The sequence below is a fragment of the Tamandua tetradactyla genome, chromosome 5, assembly GCF_023851605.1.
Source record: "Tamandua tetradactyla isolate mTamTet1 chromosome 5, mTamTet1.pri, whole genome shotgun sequence".
NCBI classification, from domain to species: Eukaryota; Metazoa; Chordata; class Mammalia; order Pilosa; family Myrmecophagidae; genus Tamandua; species Tamandua tetradactyla.
The window spans coordinates 1,211,383-1,229,985 of record NC_135331.1 but is presented as its reverse complement, the minus strand read 5'-3'; the positions used below and the strand labels follow the sequence as shown (position 1 = coordinate 1,229,985).

Sequence of the window (18,603 nt, the reverse complement as noted above, 5' to 3'; positions counted from 1 at the left end):
TGTCCCACATGCTTCTAGAACGACTTGGGAGATGGATGATCCCCACCGCCCCTGTGCACAGGGGCCGATATGTCCACCCAGTTTCACTCTGTCCCGGTCCCTGGTCCAGGGAGGAATGGCCGCCCGAGCCCCCGGGACCCCGCAGTGGAGGACAAGAATGGGACATGGACAGGGCTCTTTGGTGGGGGCCCTCCCCTGGCTGCCTGCATCGCCTCGAGCAGCTGTCAAAGCCGCCAATGCTGGGACACCCCTGAGGCTCCAGCGACATTGGTATGGGGCGCAGCCCGGGCAGCAGAGACCCTTGCAGTGGCCGGGGTGGTTTTACGCATCACCAGAGCTGAGAACCAGTTTGGAGCTGCCACTGCCTGCTGTGGCCACCATGTACCACACCTGCTCTGAGGCCAAAGAAGCCAAAGGTTTTATTTTATTTGCTTCTATTTAATTTTAATTTTAACAGTGGCAGTTCAGTTACTGGAAATATTTATGTATGTTTGGAACAGCTTGGATGTGTGAATCTGCTTTTGCAACTGTCCACGTCATGAAATCTAAATATAGATAAAATATTTCTGATAAAATTAATCTACCCTAGGGCTTGGCAATCCCAGTCCTAGGTATATACCCAAAGGGGCTGAGAGCAGGGACTCAGGTACTCACTTGTACACTGAGTCCATGTTCACAGCAGTGTCACTCACTCCCAGTGAGTCCACCAAGAGACAAACAGATCAACAAAACGTGGTCTGTCCATACAGTGGGATGTTCTTCAGCCAGGAAAAGGAATGAGGTTCTGATACAAGAACAGTCCCAGCATCTGTCCGTCCACAGCAACCGCAGGAGGCACTTGCTCTTTTCCGTCTGCCCTAAACCTCTTCCTCTGGGAACTACCTCACCCCGTCCCCAGAGCTTCTGAAATTTAAAAGTAGTTTTCTCAAAGTCTGAGGTCAGCCCTCTGACCACACATTTCTTCCAGGGCAACAAGAGTCATTCTGAGAAATTAAAATCACCAGAGAAGCTACATTATAGTTTATTGTGACCCTGATTCAGCCCAACATGATTATTGAAATTGTCTCCACTGTAAGTTTTAGGGGCAGCACCCTGTGGAGTCAGCTACTGCCTTTTAAAGCGTGGGATCCCAACATTAGGAGATTTCTCTTTCTCGAGCCATCATTTAGGGCATCTTGAATCACATGATTTAAAGCCAAAATGAACTCCTGACTTGCCGAATCTGTTCTCAAACACCAGGCGCCTAAGGATTCTTCCCAGCCCTGTGTCTGGTGCATCCGATGTTCTCCCTAGCACACTGTCACCTCCTCAGAGAGGCAAGGTAGGCGTACCAGAACAGAGACACCAGGTTGGCAAAGAGCACCCGGAACTGCAAAGAGAACATGCCAGAGAGTCAGGCCGCTGGGAAGGAGGAGACTGTACCACGCTGTTTAAGCATCATTCACCCAGGACAGAAGTTCATTCATTTGCTCCTCCATTCATTTATTCACCCATCTTCCCATCACCCATCCACGCATCCATTCTTCTGTTTATCCATCCATCTACCCATCTCCCCACCTCCCCATCCATTCTCTTACCCATGCATTCTCCTGTCCGTCCATCCTCCCACCAACTCATCTGCCCTCCCACTCACTCATCCTACCATCCATTCTCTCATCCATCCACCCATTCATCCATCCATCTACCCACCCACTCCCTAATCCACCTATCCATCCACCCACACATCTACCCATCCATCCACCCACACATCTACCCATCCATCCACCCACACATTTACCCATCCGTCCATCCACCCATCCAACCACACATCTACCCATCCGTCCACCCACACATCTACCCATCCATCCACCCACACATCTACCCATCCGTCCATCCACCCATCCAACCACACATCTACCCATCCGTCCACCCACCCATCCACCCACACATCTACCCATCCATCCACCCACACATCTACCCATCCATCCACCCGCACATCTACCCATCCATCCACCCACACATCTACCCATCCATCCACCCACACATCTACCCATCCATCCATCCACCCACTCCCTAATCCACCTATCCATCCATCCATCCATCCACACATCTACCCATCCGTCCATCCCCCCATCCAACCACACATCTACCCATCCGTCCACCCACCCATCCACCCACACATCTACCCATCCATCCACCCACACATCTACCCATCCATCCACCCGCACATCTACCCATCCATCCACCCACACATCTACCCATCCATCCACCCACACATCTACCCATCCATCCACCCACACATCTACCCATCCATCCACCCACACATCTACCCATCCATCCACCCACACATCTACCCATCCATCCACCCACACATCTACCCATCCGTCCATCCACCCATCCAACCACACATCTACCCATCCGTCCACCCACACATCTACCCATCCATCCACCCACACATCTACCCATCCGTCCATCCACCCATCCAACCACACATCTACCCATCCATCCACCCACCCATCCACCCACACATCTACCCATCCGTCCATCCACCCATCCAACCACACATCTACCCATCCGTCCACCCACACATCTACCCATCCATCCACCCACACATCTACCCATCCGTCCATCCACCCATCCAACCACACATCTACCCATCCGTCCACCCACACATCTACCCATCCATCCACCCACACATCTACCCATCCATCCACCCACACATCTACCCATCCGTCCACCCACCCATCCACCCACACATCTACCCATCCATCCACCCACACATCTACCCATCCATCCATCCACCCACTCCCTAATCCACCTATCCATCCATCCATCCATCCATCCACACATCTACCCATCCGTCCATCCACCCATCCAACCACACATCTACCCATCCGTCCACCCACCCATCCAACCACACATCTACCCATCCATCCACCCACACATCTACCCATCCATCCATCCACCCACTCCCTAATCCACCTATCCATCCATCCATCCATCCATCCACACATCTACCCATCCGTCCATCCACCCATCCAACCACACATCTACCCATCCGTCCATCCACCCATCCAACCACACATCTACCCATCCGTCCATCCACCCATCCAACCACACATCTACCCATCCATCCACCCACCCATCCACCCACACATCTACCCATCCGTCCATCCACCCATCCAACCACACATCTACCCATCCATCCACCCACCCATCCACCCACACATCTACCCATCCATCCACCCACACATCTACCCACACATCTACCCATCCATCCACCCACACATCCACCCACACATCTACCCATCCATCCACCCACCCATCCACCCACACATCTACCCATCCATCCACCCACACATCTACCCATCCATCCACCCACACATCTACCCATCCATCCACGCACACATCTACCCATCCATCCATCCACCCACTCCCTAATCCACCTATCCATCCATCCATCCATCCACACATCTACCCATCCGTCCATCCACCCATCCAACCACACATCTACCCATCCGTCCACCCATCCGTCCACCCACACATCTACCCATCCATCCACCCACACATCTACCCATCCGTCCATCCACCCATCCAACCACACATCTACCCATCCATCCACCCACCCATCCACCCACACATCTACCCATCCATCCATCCACCCACTCCCTAATCCACCTATCCATCCATCCATCCATCCACACATCTACCCATCCGTCCATCCACCCATCCAACCACACATCTACCCATCCGTCCACCCATCCGTCCACCCACACATCTACCCATCCATCCACCCACACATCTACCCATCCGTCCATCCACCCATCCAACCACACATCTACCCATCCATCCACCCACCCATCCACCCACACATCTACCCATCCATCCACCCACACATCTACCCATCCATCCACCCACACATCTACCCATCCATCCACCCACACATCTACCCATCCATCCACGCACACATCTACCCATCCATCCATCCACCCACTCCCTAATCCACCTATCCATCCATCCATCCATCCACACATCTACCCATCCGTCCATCCACCCATCCAACCACACATCTACCCATCCGTCCACCCATCCGTCCACCCACACATCTACCCATCCATCCACCCACACATCTACCCATCCGTCCATCCACCCATCCAACCACACATCTACCCATCCATCCACCCACCCATCCAACCACACATCTACCCATCCATCCACCCACACATCTACCCATCCATCCACCCACACATCTACCCATCCATCCATCCACCCACTCCCTAATCCACCTATCCATCCATCCATCCATCCACACATCTACCCATCCGTCCATCCACCCATCCAACCACACATCTACCCATCCGTCCACCCACCCATCCACCCACACATCTACCCATCCATCCACCCACACATCTACCCATCCATCCACCCACTCCCTAATCCACCTATCCATCCATCCATCCATCCACACATCTACCCATCCGTCCACCCACCCATCCAACCACACATCTACCCATCCGTCCACCCACCCATCCACCCATCCACCCACACATCTACCCATCCATCCACCCACACATCTACCCATCCATCCACCCACACATCTACCCATCCATCCACCCACACATCTACCCATCCATCCACCCACACATCCACCCACACATCTACCCATCCATCCACCCACACATCTACCCATCCATCCACCCACACATCCACCCACACATCTACCCATCCATCCACCCACACATCTACCCATCCATCCACCCACACATCTACCCATCCGTCCATCCACCCATCCAACCACACATCTACCCATCCGTCCACCCACCCATCCACCCACACATCTACCCATCCATCCACCCACACATCTACCCATCCATCCATCCACCCACTCCCTAATCCACCTATCCATCCATCCATCCATCCATCCACACATCTACCCATCCGTCCATCCACCCATCCAACCACACATCTACCCATCCGTCCATCCACCCATCCAACCACACATCTACCCATCCGTCCATCCACCCATCCAACCACACATCTACCCATCCGTCCATCCACCCATCCAACCACAAATCTACCCATCCATCCACCCACCCATCCACCCACACATCTACCCATCCATCCACCCACACATCTACCCATCCATCCACCCACACATCTACCCACACATCTACCCATCCATCCACCCACACATCCACCCACACATCTACCCATCCATCCACCCACCCATCCACCCACACATCTACCCATCCATCCACCCACACATCTACCCTTCCATCCACCCACACATCTACCCATCCATCCACCCACACATCTACCCATCCATCCACCCACACATCTACCCATCCATCCACGCACACATCTACCCATCCATCCATCCACCCACTCCCTAATCCACCTATCCATCCATCCATCCATCCACACATCTACCCATCCGTCCATCCACCCATCCAACCACACATCTACCCATCCGTCCACCCACCCATCCACCCACACATCTACCCATCCATCCACCCACACATCTACCCATCCATCCACCCACACATCTACCCATCCATCCACCCACACATCCACCCACACATCTACCCATCCATCCATCCACCCACTCCCTAATCCACCTATCCATCCATCCATCCATCCATCCATCCACACATCTACCCATCCGTCCATCCACCCATCCAACCACACATCTACCCATCCGTCCATCCACCCATCCAACCACACATCTACCCATCCATCCACCCACACATCTACCCATCCATCCACCCACACATCTACCCATCCGTCCACCCACCCATCCAACCACACATCTACCCATCCATCCACCCACACATCTACCCATCCATCCACCCACACATCTACCCATCCATCCACCCACACATCTACCCATCCATCCACCCACACATCTACCCATCCGTCCATCCACCCATCCAACCACACATCTACCCATCCGTCCACCCACCCATCCACCCACACATCTACCCATCCATCCACCCACACATCTACCCATCCATCCACCCACACATCTACCCATCCATCCACCCACACATCTACCCATCCATCCATCCACCCACTCCCTAATCCACCTATCCATCCATCCATCCATCCACACATCTACCCATCCGTCCATCCACCCATCCAACCACACATCTACCCATCCGTCCACCCACCCATCCACCCACACATCTACCCATCCATCCACCCACACATCTACCCATCCATCCATCCACCCACTCCCTAATCCACCTATCCATCCATCCATCCATCCACACATCTACCCATCCGTCCATCCCCCCATCCAACCACACATCTACCCATCCGTCCACCCACCCATCCACCCACACATCTACCCATCCATCCACCCACACATCTACCCATCCATCCACCCGCACATCTACCCATCCATCCACCCACACATCTACCCATCCATCCACCCACACATCCACCCACACATCTACCCATCCATCCACCCACCCATCCACCCACACATCTACCCATCCATCCACCCACACATCTACCCATCCATCCACCCACACATCTACCCATCCATCCACCCACACATCTACCTATCCATCCATCCACCCACTCCCTAATCCACCTATCCATCCATCCATCCATCCACACATCTACCCATCCGTCCACCCACCCATCCACCCACACATCTACCCATCCATCCACCCACACATCTACCCATCCATCCATCCACCCACTCCCTAATCCACCTATCCATCCATCCATCCATCCACACATCTACCCATCCGTCCATCCACCCATCCAACCACACATCTACCCATCTGTCCATCCACTCATCCAACCACACATCTACCCATCCGTCCATCCACCCATCCAACCACACATCTACCCATCCATCCACCCACCCATCCACCCACACATCTACCCATCCATCCACCCACACATCTACCCATCCATCCACCCACACATCTACCCATCCGTCCATCCACCCATCCAACCACACATCTACCCATCCACCCACCCACCCATCCACCCACACATCTACCCATCCATCCACCCACACATCTACCCATCTATCCACCCACACATCTACCCATCCATCCATCCACCCACTCCCTAATCCACCTATCCATCCATCCATCCATCCACACATCTACCCATCCGTCCATCCACCCATCCAACCAAACATCTATCCATCCGTCCATCCACACATCCAACCACACATCTACCCATCCATCCACCCACCCATCCAACCACACATCTACCCATCCATCCACCCACACATCCAACCACACATCTACCCATCCATCCACCCACACATCTACCCATCCATCCATCCACACATCTACCCATCCATCCATCCACCCACTCCCTAATCCACCTATCCATCCATCCATTCATCCATCCTTCCATCCCCACATCTATCCATCTATCCATCCACCCACACATCTACCCATCCATCCTTCCCCACATCTACCCACCCACTCACTAATCCACCTGTTCATCTATCCACACATCTACCCATCCATCCGTCCATCCACACATCTACCCATCCGTCCATCCACCCACACATCTAGCCATTCATCCATCCATCCCCATATCTACCCATCCATCCACCTACCCACTCACTAATCCATCCATCCATTCATCCATTATCGTATTTACTGAGTCTTCATTTTGCAACAAGTGGTACTTCTGGGCAGAGAAAGGTGAGGAGCACAAACAGTTCCTGCCTAGTAGTGCTTACAGGCCATCAGGGAAAACAGACAGTAACACAAAGGAACTGCATAGGCAGAAAACTGTCACTTACCCTCCTTCACTGAACACTTATGCTCACCTGAGACTGGCCATCATGCTAGAGGCTTCACCATCCAGGAGAGTATTGCATGCACTCCTCAGCCTTTCCCTGCCCTCCTACCCTCTTCTGTCCACTTGCCTTTGCTCTGACCTGCTGCTGCCCTGTCACCCTGACAGCTGGGCCATGCTCACCTGTCGCCCTGACATGTGCTCTTCTCTGGAGCAGGGTTGGAAACCAGCCTTTATAAGCAAGTAGGTTACTTAGAGGGTCCATGAAAGTAGGCTAACAAGCAGGCCCGAGGCTGTTCCCTTAGAAGGGCCTGCTGGCGGGGCTGGCAGCTGCGAGAGTGGCTGGCAAACAGTTCCCAACACCAGTGTAAAACTCACCCTGCAGAAAAGGGTAGTTCGCTGAGCCTCAACAGTCTGTGCAAACTATGTGGCTTGCACAAAACATCTGCTGTCCTCCTGGGAGCCTGGAATTTACTTTTCCAAAGAGCCTACATGGCCACCTGGGCAGAGCACGTGGAGGGTTGCATTTCTGCTGCCCAGGCAGCCTGCATGCTATGTGCCCCTGCGGGGAGGGAGCACGGGAGCAGGGGGCCAGGGCCCTCCAGACTCTGCAGGTGCCTCTCCCAAAGGACCCAGCCGTGCAGCCTTCCTCACTCACAATAATAAGTCTTAGCCTCGAGCACATGTGCTGAGGCCCCCGAGGCTCTCCGCCCAAACTTGACTGCCGTCTTGGGGCCTCTGGCACCGGGGGCCTTCACTCTGCATGTAAAGAGCCGGAGGCGGTGGGGCAGTGTCCGCCTAGCCCACCGGCCCCCACCCACGAGGGCTGCTCGCGCCGCGGCACTTCCTCCATCCCGCAGCCCGAGGCCACCCGCTGTCCCCGGCTCAGCATCCAGCCCCTCACCCGCCGCACCCAGCCCTCGCGGAGGGCTCCCTGCTGGAGGCTGGGGCTGGGGAGTGGCTTCACCCCGGAGACCTGGCCCCGCCAGCACCCAGGCTCTGCCCCGCCGCGAGCACGCTCAGCTCCTCAGGGTCCATCTGCCAGAGTCTGGAACCAAGGCCCGGGCAACACCACGCCGTGCCCACAGCAGGCAGACAGCAGAGCTGCGAGGGCTGCCGCCACTGGGGCCGCTTACCTGCAGTGGGACGTAGGTGAGGTTCAGGAACTGCGCAGGGGTCCACACCTGCCAGTTAACGCGCAGCGCCGGCCAGAAGCCCTCCCGCACCCGGGCAGCCGCCACGGCCGCGCTTCTTCCCTGCGGCGGGGGAGGCGGTGGTGAGCAGCACCCAGGCCGGCGCCCCCACGGCCGCCCCCGCATGCACAGCCCCGTCCCCGCGGCCCCCGGCCCTGAGGCTGTCCCCAGAGCTGACACCCGGCTAAGGCGATTCTCAAGTCAACAGAAGAAACTTACAGGAATAGCCTTTCTGAGAAAGAACAATGAAGGAAGGCCTACCCACCTGAGATGTTTTCAGTAGCCTGTGAAAGCGTGGTGATTATATCTTGTACCAACAGCAGACAAGCAAACAAAACACATTAGTGGAAATGAGTAGGACTGAGCAAAGGAGCAACTAATCCGGATACTGGCTTGTGCTTATGGAAATAAAATATGGACAGCTCCACGAAGCCTGACTCCACAACCAGCCAGCTCTGTGGTCTCAAGGCAGCTGCTGGCTAGCTCAGGGTGCAGGTGAGGAGAGGGAAGAGTGACCAGCTCATGCAGGTGAGGAGAGGACAGGTGATGGCTCGTGCAGGTGAGCAGAGGGCGGGTGATGGCTCGTGCAGGCAAGCAGGGGCGGGTGATGGCTCGTGCAGGCGAGCAGGGGCGGGTGATGGCTCGTGCAGGCGAGCAGGTGTGGGTGATGGCTCGTGCAGGCCTCTGTGGGGTTGACCCCACAGGACTCCTTGCACAGGTGGCTCAGGCCCTGGATGGAACTTCCTGCGGCCGGGGGTGGAACGTCCACAGTCAACACCTGCATGTGTATGTCCAGGTGACATGTGCTGGCAGAGGATGAGCCCACACACAGTGTACTCTTTACAGGTGGAGTTGCTTTGGTAACACTCAGCAGAAGTATTTCTTTATTGGAAGTATTTTGTCTTCATACCTGAAACTCCCCATGCTTTCCCTAAGGTGTGTCCCCCTTGACTTCCTCTTGCCTCGGTCCCCTAAGGACCTGGAAACATGACGGCTCCCTAGCAGGCACTCGACTGCCACCGCCATTCAAATGCCCCCGATTCCCCCAGGGCTGCTTTAGACAGCTGCAGGACCTTGGGTGCCCTCACAATGCTGGTGCTGTGAGGGACACATTCCTTTGAGGGCAGAACATGGCCCGTCTCAGATCAGTGCCGCCCCCAGCACCTCTGCCCTGGGGCATGCGCTCGCAGGCCCTGGTGGAGCAAGACATGGGGTTCAGACTGGACGCGGGAAGGGGGCCAGCGCGCAGGTCGGCATGGGGATGTCAGGGGCTCTGCAGCCTCCTCCCTCGCCAAGCCAGAGAGCCCTTCTCAGAGTGGTATGTGTAGTATATGAAATAAGGTATACCGGACCCATGGAGGAAACGGATTAGACTGAACCAGTTATTGAAATAGTGAGAAAATGGCTCTGTGATTCTCTGTTCACACATAACACAAGGTCCAGGCTAGGCCCAGTGCCTTGGCCACCGCGGCGTGGGGAGCGGCTGGGACCTGGGGTGCAGTGTGGCCTGGGGATGTCCGTGCCTGCGGGAACTGGTGGCCCTGTGCCCCCTGCTGTGCCCTGCTCTCTGCATGCAGCTCCTGGACAGGAGCCCCTGGGGCGACAGGCAGGACACCCAGCGGAGGGGCTGGGCAGTGCGGGGCGACACCCACCTCCAGGAGGCTCATGCTCAGGAAGAACAGCAGCAAGTAGGCCGGGGCAAAGAGGATGCGCTCCAGGAGCAGCCGCCGGACACCTGCCCAGGGGGTCTCAGGAGGGATCCAGCGCTCCAGAAAGAGGTAGAAGAAGTGGCTCAGCGGCCCTGTGCAGAAGAACCTGGAGCCCCCAGTGGGGTGAACTGGTGACCCGCGCCCCCAAACCCTAGGTCCTGCCCCTGCCCCCCTGGGCACCTCAGCACTGACCACTGGGCCTGCATGGGCCTTCTGGACGATGCTTTCCAATACTGCTCCAGGCGTTCTTCCCTGTCCTGAGGAGGCCACACTTGTCCCTGCTTGGCAGCCTTCTCCCTTGCCCTCTCCTTTGCTGGTTCCGTACCCTCCAACTGGCAAGGCCTGGCTGCTCCCCACCCTTATCAGCTCCTCTCCCCTCTAAGGGAGCCCTTCCCTGAGGGTCCCAGGCTTCCCGGGTCCTGGGCTGTGGCCACCTTTGACCGTCACATCTGTCAGGAACAGAGGCGTCTCCTCTGTAGAAGGAAAACTCCGCATAGGCAGGACCGCGTCTTGTCTAGCACACTGCTCCTGGCCGCCGTAGCCATGGCGCCTAGACGGGCCCTGGCTCACAGAAGGCGCTCACACTAAAGCCCTAAGCGGAGCTCTTAGACTCTTCAGGTAACTAGCAAGGGCAACACCTGGAGCTGCACAGGCACCACTGCTACCTTTCATTCCACAGGACGAAGGGCACTGGGAAGGGAATGAGTCCAGTGCCTGGCCTTGTGGGGTGAGGGGCCTGCAACTCCAAAACATTCAGCAATAAAAAGGGGAGCAGGGATCCAGGACTCTTTCAACTTCTGACACTGAAATGATCTTTAAACAAGTGATTCACAGTTGTTTTTTCCCCACTATAAGACATTAAATGCCCAATAGCAGTGATTCTCAGCAGGGAAGAGAAATAAAATGTTGGGGATGAGAAGACTATGTAATTGGATAATTCCTTTGGGGTGCTTCTGATACATTTGCCCTCCCTGGAGAGTTTCTGCATTAAATACATGAGGGGAGAGACACGAGGACTGACATTAGTGTGCTGACAGGCACACAATGGTACTATGAACTTTGAATTTTAAAGAATCCCTCCAGATGCAGAAGACTTCGTAACAACCACTGAGCACACTCTTCTCAGACAGAAGCTCACGGTGGGTGTGGCTGGGTAAGACTCCCGAATCTCTGCTTTTGCAATTCAGAAAGTGGCTCACAAACTGCAGAATTTCAGAGGGATACCCAATTCTTTTCTGGTGTTTACACCATGAAAATATCGGCCCTATCTGAGTTGGTTTCACTCTCCCACGAGCCTAGGATGTTTTCAGGGTCTCTCAGTCTTGGAGTCTGATTTTAGGTTCTGGAGAGCTATGTTGTCCGTCTCTCAGTCCATTTTAAAATGCCCCCCACCCCTAGCCACCCATACAATTCAAAATAAAAAAGCATACTAAATTACAAAGTAAGTGAAGATAACTCCAACACCATTCTGATTTTTCCCATCATGATTACTTCAATGCTTTTTAAAAAAAGATTGCTTTTTCAAATTAGATGATTCAAAAAAACTGCTTTGTTGATTCTTAGTCTGCTTTGGTATAAACCAGCTTTATTGACACTCACCCATAAATGGCATATCTGAGAGGCCCAATGACATCTACATTTTGGGAACGTTTTTCTTTTTTCTGGTTCTTCTCAATTAGCTGAGCCAGGAAGTTCCCAAGTGCTGACAAAATGCCGCTGCAGACAGAGCAATCAGAAACCAGGGCAGTCAGTCTGAGCGCCCCTTCTCTGCGGGCATATTCACAGGTGCTCGGGGACCCTGCACGGGTGGACCGAGACAAGTCTTTAAACAGGCTGTCAGGTGGGCCACGGGGGCTCAGCAGGCAGGAATGCTTGCCTGCTAGGCCAGAGGACCCGGGTTCGATTCCCGGTGCCTGCCCATGTAAAAAATAATAAACAGGCTGCCGTCAAAGTTCCCTAAATGGAGCACAGGACTTAGCAAACGCACATGCACACACACACATACATGCATGCAATGTTCACGCACACACATGCCTACGGGGAAAACTGGAGAAATCTGAGTAAGGCTGGTGCCTGTACCCATGTGTGTTTCCTGGTTGTGACTACACTATATGACAGTACACTACAGCTCAGCAAGAGTATCCTGTGGTGGCGGGAGGGGAGGAAGGCGAATGTGGCTCCCCAAGGACAGCAGGAGAGTCCTTGAGATGATGGAGCACTTTCACCCTGCCTGTGGCACAGGCCGGAGCTGCTGGGCCCGCCTCCTCCATGCAGTAACGGGGCGCTCTGTGGGCAGCACTGTGCCAGGATGCAGCGGTGACCCTTACCTCTGACCTGGGCCTTGCCCCCCAGGCCCCTTCCCCGTGCCCCATCCCCTCCCCAGGCCTCACCCCTCAGTCCCCTGCCCTATGCCCCCCAGCCCCTCCCTGGACCTCAGCTCCCAGGCCCCCTGCCCGGCGCCCCCCAGGCCCCCTGCCCTGTGCCCCCCAGCCCCTCCCTGGGCCTGGCCCCCCCAGGCCCCTGCCCTGCACCCCCAGCCCCTCCCCGGGCCTCAGCTCCCAGGCCCCTGCCCTAGCCCCCCAGCCCCTCCCCAGGACCTCAGCTCCCAGGCCCCTGCCCTATACCCCCCAGCCAGGCCCCTGCCCTATACCCCCCAGCCCCTCCCCGGGCCTCAGCTCCCAGGCCCCCTGCCCTGCACCCCCAACCCCTCCCCAGGCCACAGCTCCCAGGCCCCTGCCCTATGCCCCCCAGCCCCTCCCCAGGACCTCAGCTCCCAGGCCCCTGCCCTATACCCCCCAGCCCCTCCCCGGGCCTCAGCTCCCAGGCCCCCTGCCCTGCACCCCCAACCCCTCCCCAGGACCTCAGCTCCCAGGCCCCATACCCCCCAGCCCCTCCCCAGGACCTCAGCTCCCAGGCCCCTGCCCTATACCCCCCAGCCCCAACCCGGGCCTCAGCTCCCAGGCCCCCTGCCCTGCACCCCCAACCCCTCCCCAGGCCACAGCTCCCAGGCCCCATACCCCCAGCCCCTCTCCGGACCTCAGCTCCCAGGCCCCTGCCCTATGCCCCCCAGCCCCTCTCTAGACCTCAGCTCCCAGGCCCACTGCCTTGCGCCCCCCAGCCCCTTCCCGGACCTCAGCTCCCAGGCCCCTGCCCTATGCCCCCCAGTCCCTCCCTGGACCTCAGCTCCAAGGCCCCCTGCCCTGTGCCCCCCAGCCCCTTCCGGGACCTCAGCTCCCAGGCCCCTGCCCTATGCCCCCCAGTCCCTCCCTGGACTTCAGCTCCCAGGCCCCCTGCCCTGCACCCCCAAGCCCCTTCCCAGGCCTGGCCCCCCAGGCGCCTGCCCTGCGACCCCCAGCCTCTCCCGGGACCTTAGCTCCAAGGCCCCCTGCCCCGGGTCCCCCAGCCCTTCCCCAGGTCTGGCCCCCCCGAGACACCCGCCCCCGGCACTCGGCCCGCGCACCTCGTGGTCGCCTTGGTAAGCACGGGGTAGAGCCGCAGGAGACGAAGGTACCCGGCCAGTGCCCGCCGCGGGAGCGTCCCGAACCCGGCCTCGCCCCGCAGCCTTGAGGCTACCGGCGCCATCGCCTTCCCCGAGTTCCCTGCCACAGACCCGTGGGGTCAGGGTCCGGGATCCGGGTGACAGACGGAGGACGGAGGGGGGGAGGTCAGGGTCCGAGGGGAGGAGCGGGGGTCATGGTCCTGGGGTCAGGGCCGGGGGTGGTCAATGCCGGGGGCGGCGGGGAGGGGCCAGGGCCGGGGACCGGGCGGTAAAAGGGCCTGGAAGGGGCCCGAGGCGGGCGCGCGCCTGCGCACACGCCACTCCGAGACCCGCGCGACCCCGCCCCCGGGCGCGGGGGGCAATGGGAGCGCCAGGGGGCAGGGCGCGCCGCGGCTCCTTGACTGGATGGTTCCGGCGTTGCCGGGCTCTCGCGAGAGCTGACGGGAGCGCGCCAACTTTTCCCCGGGAAAGTCTGAGGCGCGGGCGGAGCGGCGCGATGGTTCTGCCGCACGGCGGGCGTCGGCGCGTGGAGCCGGGCGCGGACGGCGAGGCCAGCCGGTGAGGGTCGACCCCTACCGGGGCGCGGCGCGAGGAGCGGCGGGGCGGCGGGGCCGGGGCTGCGCGGAGAGACGGGGCTCGGCCCTGGTCTTGGACCCGTCCTCGCCCGAGGCAGCCGCCCCGCCGGGGAAGTGGACAGAGTGCGGGGCCCGGGCGGCGCGGGGCGGGAGGCCTCCACGCTTCCGGGGCGACCCCGGGGCTGCCCCCGACGAGCCCGGGTTTCTGCCCTGCGGTCGCTGCTGGAGCGTCGGGGCCGCACCCGGTTCCCGCGCCTCGTCTCCGCGCCCCGGTCCCGGCAGCCCGCACTCCTTGCCGCCCCGGGATCTTCTCGGCATCGTCTCGCCTTGTCCCGTTGTTTTCTTCTTTAGATACTTGTCCTTGGGACCCCCTTTTTCCACAGCTGTGTCGGGATCTTCCCCAGAACCTGTAAAACGAGAATGAAGTCGGGTGGGAGGGCGGAGGTGGACGAGAATGGCGGGACAAGGCCGGGGGCCGGAGGGCGCCCCGAAGCCCAGCCCTGCGCGGACAGATGGGCCAGCAGCTGGGCTCCGTGCTTTATTCTCGTTGGTCGAGTCCTCGTGAAGCCCCAGGAGACAGATGCCGTGATTGTCAGCGTTTTGTACTTGAACCTGGGGTTTGGAGATGTGAGGTTCATACCTGCAGGCTGTGGAGAAACCTGTGCCCTTAGCGCGGCCACCCGGCTCGCGGCTGCTGTCCTTTCAGCAGATGCAAGGCTCTCCTAGGAATGAAACTGCTCTTGGGTGCTGCAGCTGGGGTCTAGACGCTCACTTAACCCTGACACAGCCGAGGAGCTACGAGAGCCCCGTGGGCAGTGGGCAGTGGGCAGTACCCTGGGCTCAGGCTGGTCAGGGGAGAAGAACGCAGCACAGACCACGCTGTCACGGGAAGAGTAGTCAGTAAACGGGAGACATTATTTTGTTACTATTATCCTGATTTCTTAGCTTTTGTAGGAGTCAGAGTTAGCAGTTTTTGAATCCACTTAATTCGACTCACTTGATGTGAGGAGAAGACATGGGTGATTCGGAGGAATGTAGTGTGGGAGGCTTATTTCAATCATGACCTAGGCCTCAGAATGAGCCTGAGTGCTCAGCAACGTTTGGAATACACTTTTTCTGGGTTTACAGGTGAATCTCGATATTTTAGAGATTGAACAGTCATATAGTATGCTGAAGGTTTTGTTCCCCATTGCTGCTGTGACAGATTACCACAGGGTTAGCTGCCGACGTAATACTGCCTCTCCTTGTAAGGCTGTGAGGTCACAGGTCCTGCTGCCAGGGTGCAGTGGGCGCATGCCCTCTGGGGCCGCCCCTCACCTCCTCCAGCTTCCACAGGCCACTGCGTTGTCGCCTTGTGGCAGACTCCATCCTCAGAGCCAGCGGCGTAGCACCTTCCAGTCTTGTCCTCTGGCTCTGGCCCTTCTGCGGACCACTGTGGTCACATTTAGGACCCACCCAGATAATCCGGGTTATTGCCCCATCTCAGGATCCTTAACTTGATCCCATCTCCAAAGCGCCCTAGCCGTGCAGGGGCACGTATTCACAGGTGCCAGGGATTGGGAGGGGGCACCGTTTTATTTCCCACAGGCGGTTGTACTCTCGTGATGTAAGGGCCCTAATCTTGGAATATGGTCATTCTGCTCTTCAGTGGAGGGGACCCAGGTTTTCTTAAGCAGTTCTGTGTCTGTTTCTGTTTATAAATCAATAACAGGTGAGATATGTTATGGTAACTAAGGGCCTGAATTCTGATCAGATTTGGTTTTTATATATGTCCATAAATTTTCCTTTCCTGGCCCCTGTTTTGGATATTTAGCTTGTTTAGATTGCTTCGTCTCTCCCCGTTATAAATAAAGCTATGATGAACATCTGTATATTAAAAACAAAGCTTTTCTGTACATCAGTTTCCCTGGCTTTGGAAGTAGCATTGCTGGGTTAAGTGGCATCAATATCTTAGAAACACTCTCACCTTGCAGAGAAATCTAATAGTGCTCAGATGGACTGGTCACATAGCTTCATCAAAAGAATTGTGGTATCCTAGGAGCGTTGAAACACACAGCAAGAGGCTAGAGTCTGATCCTGGGAGATGTGGGGTGGCAGAAGGGAAGGAATAAATATCCATGGAGAGTTGGGGAAGAACTGTTCTTTGGAACAATGTACTGCCCTTTGGAAGAGCTCTTAGGGAAACCGTCAGGAAAGCAGGCTGGCACAAGTGGGAGCGGGTGTATCTACTTGTGCCTGTGAGGCCGAGGCCACGAGCAAGTAGAGTGCACGCACCACCTCTCACCCCCCGGCCGGCACTAATTCAAGACCCGTACATGTTCCCTCTGCCGACTGCTTTATAGAGTAGCTCATGTATTTGTATTCAGACAGAAAAGCCTGGGGTATGGATTCTTAGCCATACGTTTTTGAGGAGTGGAGAATGTAAGTAGGAAATAAATAGGGCTTCTGCCCAAAATGTATACGCTTTAGAATCTGTAATCTTGTCCATTAGATGGGATCACACTGTAGAGTTAGAGTATGAGCAGTTTGGTGAGATTCTAAGGTCTGAAATCAGAGCAGATTTGAATAGTTCTGGGATCAAAAGTCTTCATCCAGGTACTTTATTTAAAGTTTGTGCTAAAAACTGTAAGAAGAGCTATTAGAAGAGCCTAACCAGAGAGAAGCTTGAGAAGTTTGAGACGGGTATATTGATATTATAGAACTGAGAAAGGTAAATTTCCTTGAGAAATAGTTCTTCTCTCAGAACAATTCTGTATCTCTATTTTTTAATCCATGTTCAGTTTGATATCTAGACCCTAGCATCCCAGAAGGACATACTGCATTTTTCATGTTTAGTTCTGCTGCAACCAATGTTTCTGTAACTCCAGTTAGCATGCAGTTGTAAATAGGAGAATGATGTCAGTAAAACCTGGAGACTGTACTGGTTCATTTGTGATTTTTCCTAGGCAAGGGGAGGCAGGGAGGGACCAAAAGAGAGGGAATAGATTATAATCTTCAGTAGAAAAGGAGAAGTCCAACAGTATATATAGTTGTGCATATATACTCCTTCACTCTTATTTTTTTTTTCAAGAAATTCTTACCTTTATTAGCTTTTTACTAAGAAACACTACATAAAGCACTATAATGGTTTAGACATTAATGTTTTGTTTCATACACATAATTCCTATAGCTGTTTTTTTTTAATTAATTGAAAAAAGAATTAACAAAACAATTAGAAATCATTCCACTCTACATGTACAATCAGTAATTCTTAATAACATCACATAGTTGCATATTCATCATTTCTTAGTACATTTGCACCGATTTAGAAAAAGAAATAAAAAGACAACAGAATAAGAATTAAAACAATAATAGAAAGAAAAACAAAAACAAAAACAAAAAACCTATACCTCACATGCAGCTTCATTCAGTGTTTTAACATAATTGCATTACAATTGGGTAGTATTGTGCTGTCCATTTCTGAGTTTTTATATCCAGTCCCGTTGTACAGTCTGTATCCCTTCAGCTCCAATTATCCCTTCTCTTTTTTTTTTTTTTAATTAACGGAAAAAAAGAAATTAACCCAACATTTAGAGATCATACCATTCTGCATATGCAATCATTAATTCTTAACATCATCACATAGATGCATGATCATCATTTCTTAGTACATTTGCATTGGTTTAGAAGAACTAGCAACATAACCGAAAAAGATATAGAATGTTAATATAGAGAAAAAAATAAAAGTAATAATAGTAAAATCAAAACAAAACAAAACAAAAAAAACCTATAGCTCAGATGCAGCTTCATTCAGTGTTTTACCATGATTACTTTACAATTAGGTATTATTGTGCTGTCCATTTTTGAGTTTTTGTATCTAGTCCTGTTAC

General features: G+C 55.1%; 2 protein-coding genes across 2 annotated transcripts in view; one reads left to right on the top strand and one right to left on the bottom strand.

Annotated features, from left to right (window-relative positions):
• Positions 1–625: 625 nt before the first annotated feature.
• Positions 626–14,460, bottom strand: PXMP2 (peroxisomal membrane protein 2). Its single transcript, XM_077159517.1, has 5 exons — positions 14,121–14,460; positions 12,260–12,376; positions 10,604–10,766; positions 8,895–9,014; positions 626–1,369 (listed from the first exon to the last, which is right to left on the bottom strand). The coding sequence occupies exons 1-5, from the start codon at positions 14,240–14,242 to the stop codon at positions 1,301–1,303; spliced, it is 591 nt and encodes a 196-aa protein (XP_077015632.1). The 5' UTR covers positions 14,243–14,460; the 3' UTR covers positions 626–1,300.
• A 215-nt stretch (positions 14,461–14,675) lies between these two features.
• Positions 14,676–18,603, top strand: part of POLE (DNA polymerase epsilon, catalytic subunit) — a 70,721-nt gene continuing 66,793 nt past the window's right edge. The window contains exon 1 of the mRNA XM_077159512.1: positions 14,676–14,717. The gene's annotated coding sequence lies outside the window, so the exon portion shown is untranslated. The remainder of the gene's footprint in view (positions 14,718–18,603) is intronic.

What these genes read in the sequence shown, in the direction of transcription:
- PXMP2 (XM_077159517.1), bottom strand. Translation starts at nt 14,242, where the DNA reads ATGGCGCCGGTAGCCTCAAGGCTGCGGGGCGAGGCCGGGTTCGGGACG. An exon ending in CTCAGATATGCCATTTATGG is followed by an intron (nt 10,767 to 12,259) that starts GTGAGTGTCAAT and finishes TGGGGGCTCCAG; the next exon opens with GTTCTTCTGCACAGGGCCGC. An exon ending in TGAGCATGAGCCTCCTGGAG is followed by an intron (nt 9,015 to 10,603) that starts GTGGGTGTCGCC and finishes CCCCCGCCGCAG; the next exon opens with GGAAGAAGCGCGGCCGTGGC.